The following is an 18,120-nucleotide window of genomic DNA, read 5'->3' as shown; positions in this document are numbered from 1 at the left end:
AGTTACTACAAGCTATAGGTGGGCTAGTTAGACATGATGGCATGTCTTCTCAACTGACATCCAGAATATATTTAGAGTGTATAGCCCATTTAAATGCTATGATTTTAACTGGGCGTGGGCACATTAATGTGTGTATTAGGGAAATAAAAAATAAAGCATGCATGCTATAATGATCCAATATAGAAATATTTCTTGGCTTGAAATTTTTGTTAACATAATCTGTGCATCATTTGCAGCCTCCAGAAAGGAAAATCACAAAGCTCCTGAGCCTAAATTAATCACGTTTTTAGGACGACAGTTGCAGTTTCAGGAAAGAGAATGTCCAGTGGTTACTCTGACATTTTTATTGATACTTGGGAAAGTTGAAACTGAGATTGCTATATCGAGCTCATTTAAAACACTTAATCCTATGTAAATTATGATGTACATTTGGTAAATATAGATCGAAACTATAGATGTCTTTAAAAAAGGCACATTTGTTTTTGCTAAAGTCTACATATCCGTCTGATTTATCTTTTAGGTTTCTGCTGAAATGTCACTTCCTCAGGGAAGAATTTCCTTGTCTTCCTAAGTGGTCCAGATGGCGCTGGGGTGCCTTCTCATAGCACCCCTACTCTCTTTGTCAGAACTTCAGTGTAATTCATTGTGTGAAATGTGCTGGATTGAAAGCACCAGGAAAGCAAAGGTAGTATTTGTTTGGTTCACTGCCTCATCCCTCACTACTAGCACAGCCAGCCAGAGAGCGGTTACTCAAGAAATATGTTGAAAAAGTCTATCTCGAGTGTTGAAAGAGTCTATCTCGAGTATCACAATGGAGTGAGGTGGAAAGTTGACTTAGAATCAGGAAACTTAAGTTCTGCTCCCAGTGCTGTCTCTACATGACTGATTGAGTTGGAGCAAGTCAATCTGAGCATGCCTTACCTGAACTGTAAAATTAGGGCATTAAGGTAAGTGATTGCCAGTGTTGTTCATAGAACTGTGATTCTGCACGATTCCTTATTTCTGGGATTGGTTTACGTACCGGTGGTCCTGATAAAATGTTAAAAATGAACAAATCTGCAAAGGCACCGTGAATGGGAAAAATTAGTACAAAACAGTTATTTTCCTCCGGCTGTCACTACTATTATGCACCGGTTTTACGAGTCAAGTTTACGGGGAAATGGTCTGCTGAATAGGATATATACATATATATGGCATTTGGAACCTGAGACATGACAATTCCCAAATGAGAAATAGAGTGATGAAAAACAGAGGGGCTTGGGAGAGGGGAATAGGATTGACAGGTTTGGTGCCATCAGAAATATTGTCGCCCCATTCAGTTTAGTTCAGTGACGCAGGTGTATGGATGTGTGACTGTGTGCTTCCTTTGCCTCTCTGCTCTTGGGAATTTCTTTAACATCAACTTCATTAGTTACAAAGGCAGCAATCCATATCCAATTTTCTTTTTGTGTCAGGATTGTTCATGTATAAACTAGGGTCCTTTGTTGGAAACATTTGCAATTAATCCTATAAACCAACAAACCAAAAATGCAAATTTTGCACTGCCTGCCACAGCCGACCCTGCTGACTCTGAGCCCTGACCACCATCTATTATACACAAAAATGAATTGAAATTCCCACTTTGGGCCTAACCTAATTTCAAGTGATAATAAGCATGGATTCCCAGAAGCACTCTATGCCTCTTGATAGTAACATCCTAATTTCCTTTCCTGGTAAATGTTTTAAATAAGATTTTAGCACCAAAGGAAATTAACCTTTAAATTAATTGTAATTATAAAATGCCATTGCTGATTTTTGTCTTCAGCCTAATTACTTTTTATTATTTAAACAAACCTCACCTCCTGTGAGCTTCAAGTTTGTTTCTCCTTCAGTCCCCGACACACAATGCCAACCAATCCTAGTGGAGGCCTCCCTGAGTTCCCGCTGCTAGAACTGCCTCATTTAAATGTCACACAGGACTGAGGGTTTGCCCTGCGCTGGCTTATTTACAAGGCTTTCTTTCAGAGCTGCATGTAAGGCTGCTATGCTCAGATGTTTTAGTTCCGCATACCTGGTGGCCATCCTTAGAGATGCAGTGTTTTTTAGTCTTCTTGCTGTTAAGAAGGAAATAGCTAAGCCCAGCCTTCTGTTTCCATTAGCTGCCACTTCCAAAACCAAAGCACAACTGGACATATTGAAGTGGTCACCCCGCCAGCATCATTTATCAAAAGACTAACTTTGAAGGTTCTTTCTCTGCACGCCTCAGCTTCCGAGGGCTTTTAGAGTTCTGTTTCCTGTGCCAGCACTTTGTCTTGCTCTCATTTGTTCTTTCGAGATGGGACTAAGGGACAAGCAACTGTATTTTGTGAGCATGTATGTCTACATTCTGGTGCTCAAAGCATCCTATCTTTCTGCCACTTAGCTGTTTTCTTTCTCATGTCGTCACCAATGCAAGGATCAAGAGGAAACAAATACAGAACCCCCATTACAGGTGCTCTGGGTATCGAAGAATAATCAGAATGGAAGATTTTTCTTTCAGTCATTTCTGTAAATGTCACCACTTCTCCTCCAGTCACATGCTCTGGCTTTCTTTTCTGTTGAGGCTGATTTAAACAACTTGGATATTATTCATCTAATGGATAACTTTAGTGTTCTGAACAACACACCTCCTTTATTACACCTGGTAAAGGTCCTCCTTTGCTTGTCTGAATATTGTCACCACAACATTGATTCTTTAGAAACAAAGTCCTCGTGCTTGCTTTGGCAGCACATATACTAAAATTAGAAACAAGATCCTGATTGTTTTGAATCAACAAAGGACAGAAATGAATCAATTTCTTTCCCGTTTTTTGAATTGGGAACATAAGATTTATTTAAAAATGTTCATAGTGTGCATGTGTATGTGTGAATGTGTGTGAGTCTTAGTGTGTGTGTGTGTGTGTGTGTACAAAGCAGTATAGTATAATGGAGGAGACATTATGAGAAAGGGGGAGAAAATAAGATGTAATTGTTGATGACTCAGACTCTGATTTAAAAGTGAAGCTCAGATGTTTTCTCAGTGACCACAAGAGGGACGAATTCAACAGTAGGCTAAAAAAGAGACCAGTGTTAATTTTGGGACACTTAATGAAAAAATTGTATGTCTCACTGTTAGGGAATGCTGTTGTCATTGATAAGAAATTGCATATGATTGACAAGAGGCATATGCACATGGAGACATTTGTTTCAGGTGTTGATTATTTATTTAGTCTTTTATATATGACAGCACAGTTTTGGTTTTCCTTTTATTTGTTTAGAAAATGACAAAAGGTGCTTTATTTTAATTGGTTATTCATTTACTTAGAATAAAGTGAGGTCTAGGGACATATCACATTTAATTAGCAATTTCCATATAATCCAGAAAATGTTTGTGGAGAGTTGACTGATTGATTCATTTATTTCCCAGATACTTACTGAATCCTGCTCTAGGTTGGGGATATGTTAGATGCTGAGAATATACGTAGTCTTCAATGTAGGTGAGGTCCCCAATGGCATCCCCTAATACTCTCTTACCCTGAAGGAGTACAATATGTGCTGTACTGGCGTCAAAAGTTCATGAATTAAGCTCAGTGGCCTTGGGCACATCGTTTAGTCTTGTGGTTCTACAAAATTAAGGTGTTGACATAGAGCTATAGACAGTAGTTTTCCACCATTTTAAACGCTTCAGTGTTATTAGTCCAAAAGAATTCTGAAGCAGAATGAAAAGTTATTAAATTAAATAAATGCAGAGCTCCTGTGTTTTGGAGAGTTGGGGAAGGAACAAGGTGATACCGTCTACCTTAGTCCCATTATGGTTCTATAGAGTATGGCCAGAGATTAGCAGCATTCAAAGTCTGGCTCTCCAGGCTCTGATAACGTGATGATTCTGTTCAGCGATGGGGCAAGAAATGACAAGTTTCATTTTTGTGTGAGGTTGGCAGATATGGACGAGATTATTTCCCTCAGTCAACTTCAGAATTATAAAACAAATCTTGTAAAGAGATAATAAAACAATAGTTTACTACTCTTTCTTTCATTTCATTGCTTGAATATGATATTTGAAAAGTAAAATAGACACATCATTCTCTTAATTTTACCCGTTTATCTGACACCCAAGAACTTGGCATCTTTTTTGAAGTGCTAATTAGGTTATCTTTGTAGAGTGATTTATAAATAACATGAAAGAAAGCTCAGGCTACCAAACAGATGTATAGTATGGCCCTAACAACCAGACAGAAAGAATGATAGATAGATAGATAGATAGATAGATAGATAGATAGATAGATAGATAAATAGATGATAGATATAGGAAGGAAGGAAACAAAGAAGGAAGGAAGGAAGGAAGGAAGGAAGGAAGGAAGGAAGGAAGGAAGGAAGGAAGAAAAGAAAGAAGGAAGGAAGGAAAAAAGGAAGGAAGACTAGGAGATATGTAATATGCCAAAATATTAACTGAGAACCAGAATTCAGAATTGTGGGGTCATTCTATTTTTTTAATTTATATTTTCTATACATTCTGCAGTCAATGTACATTCTTTTATAAAAGGAAGAAACAAATATTTTTTAATGGTGGAATTTGCCTCCCTGCTCCCTCCTCTAGCCTCCCCCATAGGTGGGAGAGTGTATGATTGTGCTTAAAGAACTGCATCCAAACTCAGTGATCCTGACAAACTGGAAAAATGATCAAAACACAGAATGGAGTTCAATACACAGAAGCTTAGGTCAGCAGGCCTTAGAAGAAAAATCAAACAAAAATAACAGAAAATTATTAGCCTCAGAGAAGTGAATAATTTCCTGTGGTTTGCTTTTCAAATGAAAGGTTCTATAAATCAATTGTGACTTTTATCCCAAGGCCCGTTGATTTTGAAGAATTCAGGACAGGTTTTTATGAAATTGTGCTTGGTTGGTAGGTTCATGCATGTGTGCATCTATAAGTTTAAACATCTAGAATTCATTTTTAAATACTTTTTTTCAAAATAAGTTCCTGTAGCCTATACTTTTAAATGACATTCCATAACTTCTCCAAATGATTTGAATATTTAATAACACTTGCAAATACACTGAATCTCTTTTAGAAACGATAATGTCTACTTAGAAAAAGGGACACGTTTTTAGAGGATCAATGTTTAGTTTTAGCTTAACTATTAAACCAAAGGTTTGTAAGACCACAGAATAAAAATTGAGAAATCAAATGATAATGTTTTTTTTCTATTATTAATAGTGATATTTACCAGGGCTGCATGTCGTCCTTTTAATTGTCAGGTGTAACAATGCTAATGAAGCAGAGACATAAGTTCTCAGTTCTGTCACTGCAAGTGGACGTCCAACTGTGGTTCAGGAGAACTGAGGATTGATTGAGAGAAGAGCTACATATATGACAAAAGAAGGTGCACCAGACCAAGAGTCACGGAGCATTTTATTTCTTTCACAGAATATTGTAAAAGAGAACAAGTAGAGGGGAATAGAAAATACTGGAGGTCATAAGGAAAACTCAGCATGCCTGGCAACAGATGGTACAGTGAGGAGCCAGCCACAAAGACAGCTCAGCAAGGGATGTCTGCTTTCCTGGAGAAAACCTTTTTTTCCTATGACACATTGTTGGCTTTTCATGAACAAATATATAAAAGTATGTTGTGATGGCTGCCCCACTCAAAAATAGACTTCAAATGGCAAGACACACCCTCTGGGGAAAGGTCCCAGCTTGTTTTCTGGTGAGGAGCTACTCATCTGAAGGCAGATCACCCTGCCCCATAGCAGGGGATGCTGAATATACTCCTGTCTGGAGGCAGGAAGCATGGAGCCCAAGGACGCAGGTAGCATTGCAGCCCGGAGCCTCTTATCCACAGGCGTTTCATGGGCCAGTGAGCCAAGTGAGCCCCATTCTGTGTCCTGTAGGCATTTTCAAATATCCAGGAGCCACATGGTGTGTGTGTGTGTGTGATGTTATGGACTGAAGTGTGTTCCCCTAAAATGTATACATTGGGGGCCTAGCCCCCCACGTCATTGTGCTGGGAGATGAGGCCTTTAAAGAGATAATTGATGTTAAATGAGGCCAGTTCCTTGTAAGAGGAAACGGAGACACCAAGGGCATGCACGCACAGAGAGGAAAGGCCATGTGAGGACAAAACAAGGTCAGTTGTCTGTAAGCCACAGAAAGAGGCTTCCGAAGAAACCGAACCTGCCAACACCTTAATCTTGGACTTCTAGCCTTAAGAACTGTGTGAAAATAAATTGTTGTTGTTTAAGCCACCAAGGTGTTGTATTTTGTTCTTGCAGCCCCAGGCAACTAATAGCTGGGGGCAGGAGTGTTTGCATCTTCCTGTTTGACTTCTCTGGTCTCAGGGTGGTTGTTATCTCCTGGGAGGCACAGTAGATGGCAGTGGTGTCCCGTGAGTTGGCACAGCCAGCCAGCCTGTCAAGCTGTGGCTCTGGCTTAGATAACTCCAGGGTCAGAGATGTGAACTACAAGGTCCAGGCTTTTCCATAAGAAACAACAACAACAACTTTGCATGAAAATGTCAATATAAATATTAATCAGACTAGGCTCTAGAAAAGCAAATGAGATACTGTTTAAAAGGAGAAATAAGGGAAACAAAATTCTCAGGCATTTGAGGTGCCTGCAGTCTAATTCCCTCTAGTTCAACGATGATTTATTGCTATTTCGGGAGTCTAGTTTGAGTCTTTGCTCCTGGAGCCTGAACCCTCTGCATAGCTCCCAGAGGTTTCTGTCTCTGAGGCTTCCTAGCTACACTCACGGCTGAGGCCTGAAGTGTCAAAACGGAGCACATAGCTTGTCAGCTTCATAATGACGTCGAGAATACTTGAATTATCCAGTTGCCATAATTGAACTCTTATCTCCACAGTCCGTTCTCAGCACAGTTACAGAACCAAAACTTCCCTTTCTTCCTCATGAGGCTCTTGGGAACAGAAACTGAACTCATTTGGCAGGCAGGTTGCTAGAACCTCCTCTTGCATGATTTTCCTATCAGGATGCTTCATTACAAATCCACCGCAGGTAAGAGCAGACACACGGAGACCCGCGCCTTGTTTACATAGATATTAAACTTTTCCTATATGTCAGGGCTTACTTTCTGAGAGCATCTCTGTGTGTGTGAGTGTATGTGAGTGTGTGTGAGTGTGAGTGTGTGTGTGTGTGTGTGTGAGTCCGACGTTCATCAAGCCAGTGTGCTTTGAATGGATCAAAGTAATTTTCTTTATGATACAATTACCAAAAATTAGACAGAAATTTTAAAACTTTTTTTACTTTTGAGCACTGGAAGTCATGTGTTCTAGGCAGTGTCTGGAGGTGAACAGACAGACAAGGGACCAAGATAATAATAATACATGGCAAATATTAATCCAAAGCATTGTACTCAACAAATACTCATTAATTGTCTGTGCACATGTGAATGACTACAAATAAATGAACCTAACTGAATGGAGAATTAGCTCAAATGACTGTCTCCTCCAGGCTTTAGTACCCTGAAAGTCTAAGGTAAGCATCAGTCGTCTACTTGAATATAAAAATAAAAAGTAATTCGTACCTTGCTCATGGAGCAAAAAGACTAAAATTATACACTTGCCTATGAGAAGCCAGCTTGTATTTTGGAATAATAATGGCTTGGGTTTACATGGCTTTGGCAATAACTTGATTTAGGGCAAAATTCCTTAAAAGGAGTTCTCTGGAATTCCAGTTTTCTGGAATATTAAGATTTCTTATAAAAAAAGGGCTCTGTGTTCAAATGTTTGGATATTAACTATACTTTCAATTTCTATAATTGATGCCTTAACATTTACAAAGTGACCACTGACTGTTACCAAGCAAACCCTAGCTCACCTAAAATATCTGGAGACTTTAGATAGATCCAAAGCATATTCTTTAACAGTATAGTGAACATGAATTTCACAGGGCGCCACTATCAAACTTAGCCTGCCAATACTAAACCTGCTTACCCTGCCTTGCCCATTTCTTTAGATGGAAAGAAGCCACAATAAAGGAGCTTGCCACGATTCTGCTGTCTCTCTCTCTCTGCCTTGTCACCAGTCCTAGGGTTTCTTGAGTGGCCCTGGGTGGCATCAAGTGTTCTCCCCAGGAAAATGTTGAATATAATAAAATGGCAAAACTATTTTTGGTTGCTCTCTTTGATCTGTATTTGTCCCCACTATACCTCACCCAAAGTAACATGGTTAAAATAAAAGTGTGGATTAGGAAAAATTGAACATCTGTATCGCAATACTCTCAGAGAGGTGAATATATAAATGTGCATTATAAATTTTCAGTGTCAAACTTACTTGGCTTTGGGATATCTTTGAGCAGTATATCTTATAGAACGAGCATTTCTGGGAACCCCTTTGGGAGGCACTATTCTGGAAAGATACTTATTATCTGTCTAGGAGACTTGACGTGTCAGTATTTTCTGCAGATAAAAATGCACTGGCATCATTGTGAAATGAAATCAGTCCTTATAGTCCAAGGAAAGTTCAATTCCCATATGAAATTTAACCTGTACATTTTCCCTTTCATCAAGGATTTGGCACAAAAACATTGAATGGTAATATCTGAGTGAACTGACATATTTGTGGAGTCCATACATTTAAAAATCCGTGTATCTATTACCCTTCCTAACCTTTGAATAAATCTTTTGTGCATAAGACAAGTGCTTACTAGAAGTCTTCTTTTGAATATTCATTAGGCACCTCTACCTCAACCTGTTCAAACTGAACCAATTGTCACATCCTCATTCTACTTTCCTCACGTGACATTTCCATTTACCTATTCACTTATACCAGAAACCCAGGAATCTATCCATTTTTTCCTTGTCCCTTACACAGCACCCATCCATATCCCATTCATCATTTTGTTCGAACATGTCTCATATCACATCTATTCTCTCCACCTCCAGTACTAGGCTTAGTCCCTCATATCTCAGTCATTTTCATGGTGTCTAAGGAGTCTTCCTTTTCCTAACCTGCTGCCCCCAACCCCAATGTCTTTCCTTCATACTGATACAGATGTGATGTATTTTTAAAGTACGTTTCTGAATATGCTATTTTATTTTTATAAACTACCTGCCAATTGATTTCCATCATGCTATACAAAATAAACTCCAAATTCCTTACTCTGTCAGAACCATTTTTCTACTGTCTCATGTATGCTCTCTTTTCCAGTCTTTTCTGGGTGCCCACCTCTAGCACCAGATACAATTTAGTTGTTATTAACCTGGCTTCCTCTACTCCCAACAGGGCTGGCTGTGATATGCCTCTGTGCTTTTTCACCTTTTGCAGGGGATCACCTCACTCCTGTATCATCTCCCCTATTCATCTTTTGGCTATTCAGCTTCCAAGACCAAGCTCAAGATTGTCTTTCTCTATGAAGCCTTTCCTGGTCCCTTTCCTATCTCCTCCCACTATGTACTCTAGAGAGTTTTTATCATACTTATTTGTCCACATGTTTGCTTTTCCCTACTAGACGGTAAATTCCTAAAGGTAAAAGATTCTGTGTTACTATCCTAAAATCTCCCAAGCCTGACAGAGCACTTGATACATGGAAAAGTGTTTTACAAATGCTTTTTTAATGAAAGGATCATCATTTCCTTTTACACCCAAAATTATATAAACAATATACTGTGTATTCCTGCTTTTACGCCACGTATTAGTATGGATGAACAAGTTCTCCCTCTAACCACCTGATACTGCCTCCTCCTTTCTGATATGATTGGAAAGTGAAAAAGAAACACACATTTCTCTGTATTTTTTCCCCTCAAATCATCCTGCAACAGAGCAGTGGTTTCTCATCTTTCCCTCATTTTCTCAAAATCCCAAGCAATATGAATGTTTTTGGAAACAAAACAAATGATTCCCAACTCTGATTTTTCTTCAGAGTAAATATAGCTGCATGAGCAAGTATCCATGATAGCACTCAGATCCTTAGGATACAAGTAAGAAGTGAAACCTTCTACCTGCCATTTTTAGAAGAGCAGAGGACAATGGAACCACTTAGAGGCTTGTAGGAGGGTACCACCGTCTGAACTCTGGATCAAGCAATAGGACTCCATGCTGAGAACCTGACATAGAGTTCTAGCCATTTGTATCAAAGTGTAGGAACAAAAAGGACATATGAATATTTGGTTGCCTGAAGAGAAATTTCTTGAATTAATCCAAAGTCAATACTTATTAGAATTTTAGGAACCACTGTAAATTGTTGAGTAAGATTTGTAGTTCTAGGTGAAACGGATTACTTATCAATATCTAATAAGTGGTGTATAAAAAGAGAATAGTCAAGTTAACAATATTTTTAAATTACTTCCAGTTCCCTCTCTATATTCCCTATTAGAATTCTTACAAGAGAAACAAGATCTTAGTACCTTTCAATGAAATGAAAGAAATATGTTTTCAAAATGGGTGCTTCCCAATTTTTTCAATATGCTGTTTACTTTTGTGAAAACACATCATTCCCTATTCTAATGCTGTGTTGGGGTATATAGTCTAAGAATGAGGGAAGCTAGGTGAAAGGCAGTAAGAAAATGCTGTGAACTTGAAAGAAACAGAACAGAGCTTTAATACTTACAGCTGTCCTCTTCTTCAGTTATACATTTCACAACATAACAGGCGTAGATGAACCCTGCCAGCTGAAACAAAACAAAGATGCTTTAGACATGAGGGAAAGGCAACAGAACTGAATCTCACTGGGGGAGTGACTTTTCAAAGGCAGGACATTTACAGTTAGAATTCCAAATGGTTCATCAGACTGGATCTTGACTCAGTGTGGATTCCGGTTTCAAGTGATGTCTATTTACCTTATAAATATTTTGCTCTGTTTTTCTCTGGCCTGTATTTATGTGTAAGATTTGTTAATTACCAGTGAATCTAAAACAAGTTATTTTAGGTGCAGGAAAAGAAAAAAAGAATTATTGCCATACATTAATGCACTCATGCTTGCATTTGCGCCAACCAACTTCTAATTTACTTACATTAGCCACGATTATAAAAATGCTTTGAGGGAAATCTATTAAGAAGATTCCACTTACAAAGTTGCAGAAACACTTTGTAAGTAAAAAGACTTCTTATTTAGAGCTGTACCAGGAACCAGGGCATACCAAGTATAATTAGGATGACATGTACAGAGAAGCCATGGGGTGGACACCTGCAGGCAAGGAGTATCACAACACATTGAATTTGGGATTGCACACATCGCGTCATCCTTTTTGAAACATACTACTGAAAGGTCCCTGTGGTCAGGAAGTCTTCACTCACTGAAATTGGTACCCATTAGGGAATACAGCAAAGTCCTTTGATATCTATCCCTTCAGATTGAGTAGTTTTGTATTCCTTCACATCAGTGTAATATTTATTTAGTCACATTATGAGGGCTGCTGAAAGGAAGCAAACTAATATAATTTCCTGATAAGTGGGAAAATTGTTTCCCCAAACAATCTATCTTGGGAGAATCTTTAAAAATACGTCCTCAGAACAGAAAAGATTATTCATGGTGACACTTCAGAAAGGCATTGATCTGCCTGAGCACTGACCCTCTGGGGCAGTGTTAGGTGTGGGGAAAGTAACGTTAGGAAAGGCTGCAGTCTTCCATCAGCGAGCTTAGAAACGGCAGAAGGAGGTGCTGTGACAAGGCTAATGAAGCTGCTTTTCATTAGCTGACACCAGTCCTTCCGGAAGATGCGAATGGAACATTTGAAGTCACAGGGTACACTGCTAGATATTTAATTAGCACAGAACTATTCGGAGACAAAGGGGAGTCCAGTGAAAAGGAACTTCAGAAAATCCTTAATTGGGGTTTGAAGGAGAAAGCATGTTCTGGCAGATTCTAGCTCTCTTCCGAAGAGAACTGGCATGGAGTGAAACAGTGGCTATCCTGGCAAAGAAGTAGTGACCCTGCTTGGAGGAGGAATGGATGGGGAAGAAGACTTGTGCCACGTGTTCCTCAAGGGCTTTTGTTTTCAGATCCCGGATGACAGGGAATGTGTGCCCCCTGCCCTCCCAACCCCAAATGTAGTATCTGAGCCAGTACACATGATAGAAAGTTAAATAAGGATGCCACCGATGCTACATTACCAGAATGTTTTCTTTAAAAAAATATATGTCTCAGAAAAATCACCACGTCAGCATTTTTTGCCTTGAATTATATGTTGCTGTTGGCAATAAAATAGAGATAGGAAGAACTATTTCCTTATATAATAGAATCATCAGTATCATTGCATTTCTGGTACTTATTTTTAGAGTACATGGTACAATTCAAAACCAGGATTCCCTGCTTGGCTTTAGCAAAGATTTTGACTTGACCAAACAAAAATCACGTGGTGATTTGAGAATTGTCATGGGTCCTGGAAAACTGGACAATGCTTAACACTTCTTAATCTTTTATCTACCAGGACCCATGAAAATGCTCGAATTGCTGAGTGACCCAGTCCTGTGAGCACTTTGTCATTGGTACTTGGATCTGCCTGTGGCTATAGAGAGGCATGGGTTTGGTTAAATCCGCTGGGTAATGTCTGTAGCTCCCCCCACCTCCCTTCCTCCACACTAAGTCCTTACCATCCATGGCTAAATGCTTTAGCTGTATCAATAGCTTATCTTTTCTCTTTAATTTCAAATACTTGTTACTTGAATTATCTATAAAGCAATTTTTTACCCACTCACAAACTTTTCTTTTGATTCTTACTCATCACTTCATTACTTTGGAAATAAAAATCTAGGTAAAGAGCATTAATAAATTCTGAGATTCAGGGTGAATAAGTTTAAGTTTCTCATTAAGGTGTCACTCGAGTCTAGATTATTAACTGTGCTCCTCTCCCAGAATGCAGCGAAGGCACTGTGTTTTGCTTACCAGTGATCTTTTAATTGTATTCCGTTGCATTCTTTAACTATCCGGGGAGCATCTTTGATATAAAAGTAAATCCTGCTGCATTTCATTACCAAAGCTTGCTGATTAAGAGAACTTCAGCTTTTAAATTGGTTAAAACTAAATACAAATGGAAATTTGTTTCCCCCAAATTAATCAAGATTCATAAACCTCTGTTATGTTCTAATTTTCCAATACCACACAAATTTCTAATTTAATTTTTACCCCCTCATAGCAATTAATAAAATTTACCTATAGAAAAGGGGTTTCAAATTCTTTGTAAGGACTGAATGGCTTCTCTAATGTGCAACTCTGCTAATTGCTACCTGGGCTGCAAAGATGAACTAAGCCAGGATTTCTCAACTGTGACACCATTGACATTTTGGGTTGAACAATCTTTTATGTGGGGTCTGTTGTGCATTGTAGGATGTTTAACTGGTGACATCCTACCATTAAGACAATTGACAATTGAGACAGTCAAATATGTCAGTAGACATTGCCCTATGTCTTCTAAGGGGCAAAACTGCCCCTGTTTGAGCTACTGTTTTAGATACAATCCTATCCTGAAGGAATTTGTAATCTTGTAGCAAGAATACACACGTGATTGTAATTCTAAGTAGATTAATTTCAGTGTCAGGAGGAAAAAAGGAAGGAAACTGAATGTATACTAAGTGTCTACTGAAAAGTAGACATTTTTTATGGAATACAAATCCTTCCTAATGTGATACTTAGCTCTCTTTCTAGCCTTATTTCCTACCACTTTTAGTCTCAGGATTCATGTCAGTAGTAAGCTGTTGGTGGTTTGCTGAAAGGAGAGGACATCTTCCAAGCAGAACTCAGAGAAGCTCCAGGAAGATGTAAATTATGTTCAGGAAGGAGCAAACGGCTCCAGTTCAGAGGAGTTTGGGCAATGTGAAAGGGAGTGATGGTACCTAAGGCAGAGAACAGACTGCCTGAGTAGATGTGAGTACCTGGAATTAAAACACAGTTATTTTATTTTGTTTCTTATTTAAGGATGGCTACAATAATCATAAAAGATACCAGTGATATCATAATAGGCAAACATATAATTATATAGTTATGAAAACCCCAAATATTCCAGTTGTGCCAGTCTTTGGCATTCAAAGCAGAGCTAAGCCTCAATGTGTTTATTTTTATTCATCTTTTCACCTTGATACATCTAATATGATTTGTTCACTTCTAATTCACCTGATAGGGAATTACATATTATCTTGAAGTCATTACTGGCTGAAAGAAAATCATATTTTCTCTCTATAACTAAATCAGATTAAAATTCTTTTTCATATGTACAAACCAAATTATGATGGTATGTCCCAGAAATTCACTTAGAAGCTTATAGGTAAGAGGAACTCAAAGCCTTTTGGTAAGTATTTAAAAAGATTCAATTGTAGTAACTGAAAGTATAACAACCTTGTGTTTAAGACACTATGTGTCTTTTGGACTTCTGTTTCTAGGAAGTTGGAATAGACCTACTTTCCCATAACCCTCCCTCTACTTGCAGTTCAAAACCCTGGACATTATATGTGTCACCAACATTGGAAGACTGCAAAAGGCAGACAGAAGTCAGACTGGCTGGGAATCTTGGGTCCTGAGAAAGGACATGAGAACGAGTGCTCTATTTTGCTTTTGTCTCATATATATCAGACTTGGAGCTAAAGAAACCTGCAATCCAGAAATGTCAATGGACACAGAAAAAAAGCCCCAACAAAAGCCTGCTCTCTCCAGCCAAAGGACTGTGAAGGGAACAACCTAGGAAGACACAAAATATTTAAGACAATAATAGCTCTTATTTAGCCAACACCACAGAGAAAAAAACTGTAGCCCCACTCTCTAACCAGAGCAGCAAACTATGGGAGCCAAGACTTTCCTCCTGGCTAGGCTGTGGTGCCTGAGAAGTGCAACAGGGACTCTGGACTTTCTTTCTTGCCAGGAAGGAGGAAGTCCTCCTCCCTAGTGTTGGAAGCAACCACACTGGGAGTTTAGACAGCTCGCTTCGCTCGGTAGTGAGGAGGCAACCCTCCCTTCCCAGAGGGGGTCTAGTGGAGAATTTTCACCAAGGCCCCACAGTAATGAGGCCAGTCCCCTGCCCCTGCCACCTAAGTAGTAACAAGACAGTCTTATCTATCCCTCCTTGCTATGGAGGTATCAGTGACCTATGGAGGTATCAGTGAAGGTATCGGTGAAGGCTGAGTACAGAGCAGGGACTTCCATTGCCTCCCAGCCTTAATGAGAAGGCCCTCCCTCTTTGGGTTTTAATAGAGTCTGTGTGGGCTTCCTAGATTTCTTTTTCCCCCCTCCTCCTTCCGCCTACCGGCCCCCAAGCCTGTGGCAGCACTCAGCAGCCCACCGCAGCTCACACGGACCTCCGGCTGTTCACTGCAGCCCAGCTCCAGGGAGAGCTGTTGTTCACAGTCTTAGCGGTAGAGGGCGTAGCTCACTGGCCCATGTGGGAATTGAACTGGCGTTAGGAGCATGGCGCTCCAAACACCTGAACCACTAGGCTGACCCCAGTTCCTGGACTTCTAACCCCCACTAGTAATGAGTCAGTGTCCCTTCTTCCCCTGGTAAAGTGGTGTCAGAGGAAGCCAGCTAAAACAGAAGGCTTATGAAAGATCTAGAGTTTCATAACATAATTCCCAAAATGTCATATTTCAATTTAAAATTACTCATCATATCAATAATGATGAGGATCTCAACCTGAATGAAAAAAGAAAATCAATGGAAGGTAACACAGAGCTGGGTGACAGAGATATTAGAATTATCTGGCAAATATTTTAAAGTAGCTTTCACAAAAATGCTTCAATAAGTACGAACACACTTAAAATAAATGAAAAAATAGTCTCAGCAAAGAAATAGAAAACATAAAGAAGAACCAAATTAAAAATTTAGAACTTAAAAATAAATACAATAACCAAACCAAACCAAACCAAACCAAACCAAACCAAACCAAACCACTGCAGAATGGAAGAGACAGAGGAAGGAATCAGTGAACCTGGAAACAGAACAATAGGAATAACCCAAAATGGGCAAGAAAGAAAAAAAAAAATAGATTAAAAAAAGTTGAACATGGATCCTCAGGGATCCATGGGACTATAATAATACATCTAATGTTTGTGACATTGGAGTCCTGAAAGGAAAACTAAAAAGAGAACAGTACTGAAAAAGTACAGTGGTACCTTGGTTTTCGAATGTCTCAATTGATGAACATTTTGGTTTATGAATGCCGTAAACCCGGAAGCAAATGCTTCAGTTTTTGAACACGACTCAGAAGTCGAACATGTCACACGGCTTCCGCTGAGTGCAAGATCCTGAGGCCTAGTTGTCGGCTGTTTTCGAAAGTTTCAGAACTTGTGGATTACGTTTGAAAACCGAGGTACCACTGTACTTGAAGGAAATGAAGTTTCTAAATTTGACAAAGGACTTAAACTTACATATAGTCAAGAAGTTGAGTGGAACCCAAACAGGATAAACCCAAAGAAATTCACACCATGTTTCATAATAGTCAAAATTTGAAAACCAGAGACAAATATCTTGAAAGCAGAAAGAGTAAACTATTTATGTGCAGCTACTCTGAAAAACAGTTTGGAGGTTTCTTAAAAAGTAAGCATACGACTACAATAAGATCCAGCAATTGTATTCCTGGTCATTTACCCCAGAGAAATGAAGCCATGTTCATACAAAAACGTGCACACTAATGTTTATAGCAGCTCTGTCCATAAGAGCCAAAAACTAGACACAACTCAGATGTCCTTCGGTGAATGACTAAACAAACAGTGGTATACCCATATCATGGACTACTACTCAGCAATAAAAGGAAGGGACTATTGACACATGCAATGACCTGCATGGATTTCCATAAAACTATGCTGAGTGGAAAGAGTCAACCCAAAAGGTTATATACTGTATAATTCCATTTATATAATATCTGTGACATGACAAAATTATAGAAATGAACAGATTAGTGGTTGCTAGCGAATAAGGAGGGTGTGGGTCTCAGGGAAGCAGATGTGGCCATAAAGAGGCAGCATGAGGGGTCCTTGTGGTCATGGAACTGTTCTTCACTTGATTGCATCAATGTCAGTATCCTGATATTGATACCGTACGTAGTTTTGCAAGATGTTTCCATTAGGGGGAACTGGGTAAAGGGTACAGAGGATCTTTCTGTGTTATTTCATGCAGTTGCTCCTGATCTATAATTATCTCAGGTAAAAGTTTATTTTAAAAATAATACATGCTAGTGTACTATTATTTGTTAAAAACGTTTTGTCTTAAAATTTAAAAATTTTCAAATATATTTAAGTAAGGTAACTATACTTGTTTCCTTAAATACACATTTATGACACATTTTAATTCTGGCCCTTAGATCAAATAAAAATCCACAATAGTTTTTGATGTTGATACAATATAGAATCATTATTCAACACTTTTTTGTTTGATTGGAAGTGAAGACTGGGGCTGGCAAACACTTTTTTTTTTAATCTGCAATTATCTCATTCTCAAATAAATTAGTTCTCTGATTCATTTAAATTAAATCATCTATTTTTGTTTTGAATTCATAATTGAGACGCTATAAGGCCATGCTTTTTGTAATATGAATTTGAACAGAAGAATATTATGCCCTCACTGAATATACTTTTGTTGCAAATATCTTACTTGCTCTTTTGTATCTTATTCCATTTATATAATTGGAGATTGCTCCAGCAAAGGATTCCAATATGATTATATCAGTATTATTAATGAAGGTCTTTTATATGAAATTTTTTTATGTGGGCTGGTGTATCAACTCTGTTGCCCACCAGATAATTCTTATTCCATACTATTCCACTGGCTGGACTACTAAAGAGCATGTTGCAAATTGTCTTTGCTGTGAATCATCCAGGTGCAGTTATCAACCTGCACTAACTCATGGGGGATTGCCTGTAGGGCTATTGTGAACATTCACAGCCTACTGGGTCAGAAAAGCTTTTCAGAGGATCAGAAACATATCCAATACTAGCCTGTAGATTTGTGTTGCATCATCAAGCATGACGGTATTAAACACTTTTTAAAAGATTAAATAAAAGTAGATGTACATGCAAACTTGTATTATCTACTTATGGCTGGGAAATGGACTGAACCAAATGCCAACACTGGCTTACCCAATAATTCCCATTGTAAATTCACCTCTGGAAACTAGTAGATTTCTTCAGGGCAAAATTACCAAAAAGTGACCTGAGTGTCAATGAATCTAATGTTTTAGTAAGGTTGGC

At 38.7% G+C, this 18,120-nt stretch overlaps 1 protein-coding gene across 5 annotated transcripts in view; it reads right to left on the bottom strand.

The window, feature by feature from the left end:
- Positions 1-18,120, bottom strand: part of NKAIN2 (sodium/potassium transporting ATPase interacting 2) — an 872,501-nt gene that overhangs the window by 16,220 nt on the left and 838,161 nt on the right. For all 5 annotated transcript variants that reach the window (XR_004421704.1, XM_033094056.1, XM_033094035.1 and 2 more), the window contains one exon: positions 10,562-10,622. Coding sequence is in view for 4 of the 5 variants with exons in the window: in XM_033094056.1 (XP_032949947.1) it covers positions 10,562-10,622 (61 nt within the window). In the remaining variant the exon portion in view is untranslated. The remainder of the gene's footprint in view (positions 1-10,561; positions 10,623-18,120) is intronic.

Source organism: Rhinolophus ferrumequinum, chromosome 3, assembly GCF_004115265.2.
Source record: "Rhinolophus ferrumequinum isolate MPI-CBG mRhiFer1 chromosome 3, mRhiFer1_v1.p, whole genome shotgun sequence".
In the NCBI taxonomy this organism is placed as follows: domain Eukaryota; kingdom Metazoa; phylum Chordata; class Mammalia; order Chiroptera; family Rhinolophidae; genus Rhinolophus; species Rhinolophus ferrumequinum.
Note: the sequence above shows the minus strand (reverse complement) of the source record. Positions and strands in the feature narration are given on the sequence as shown.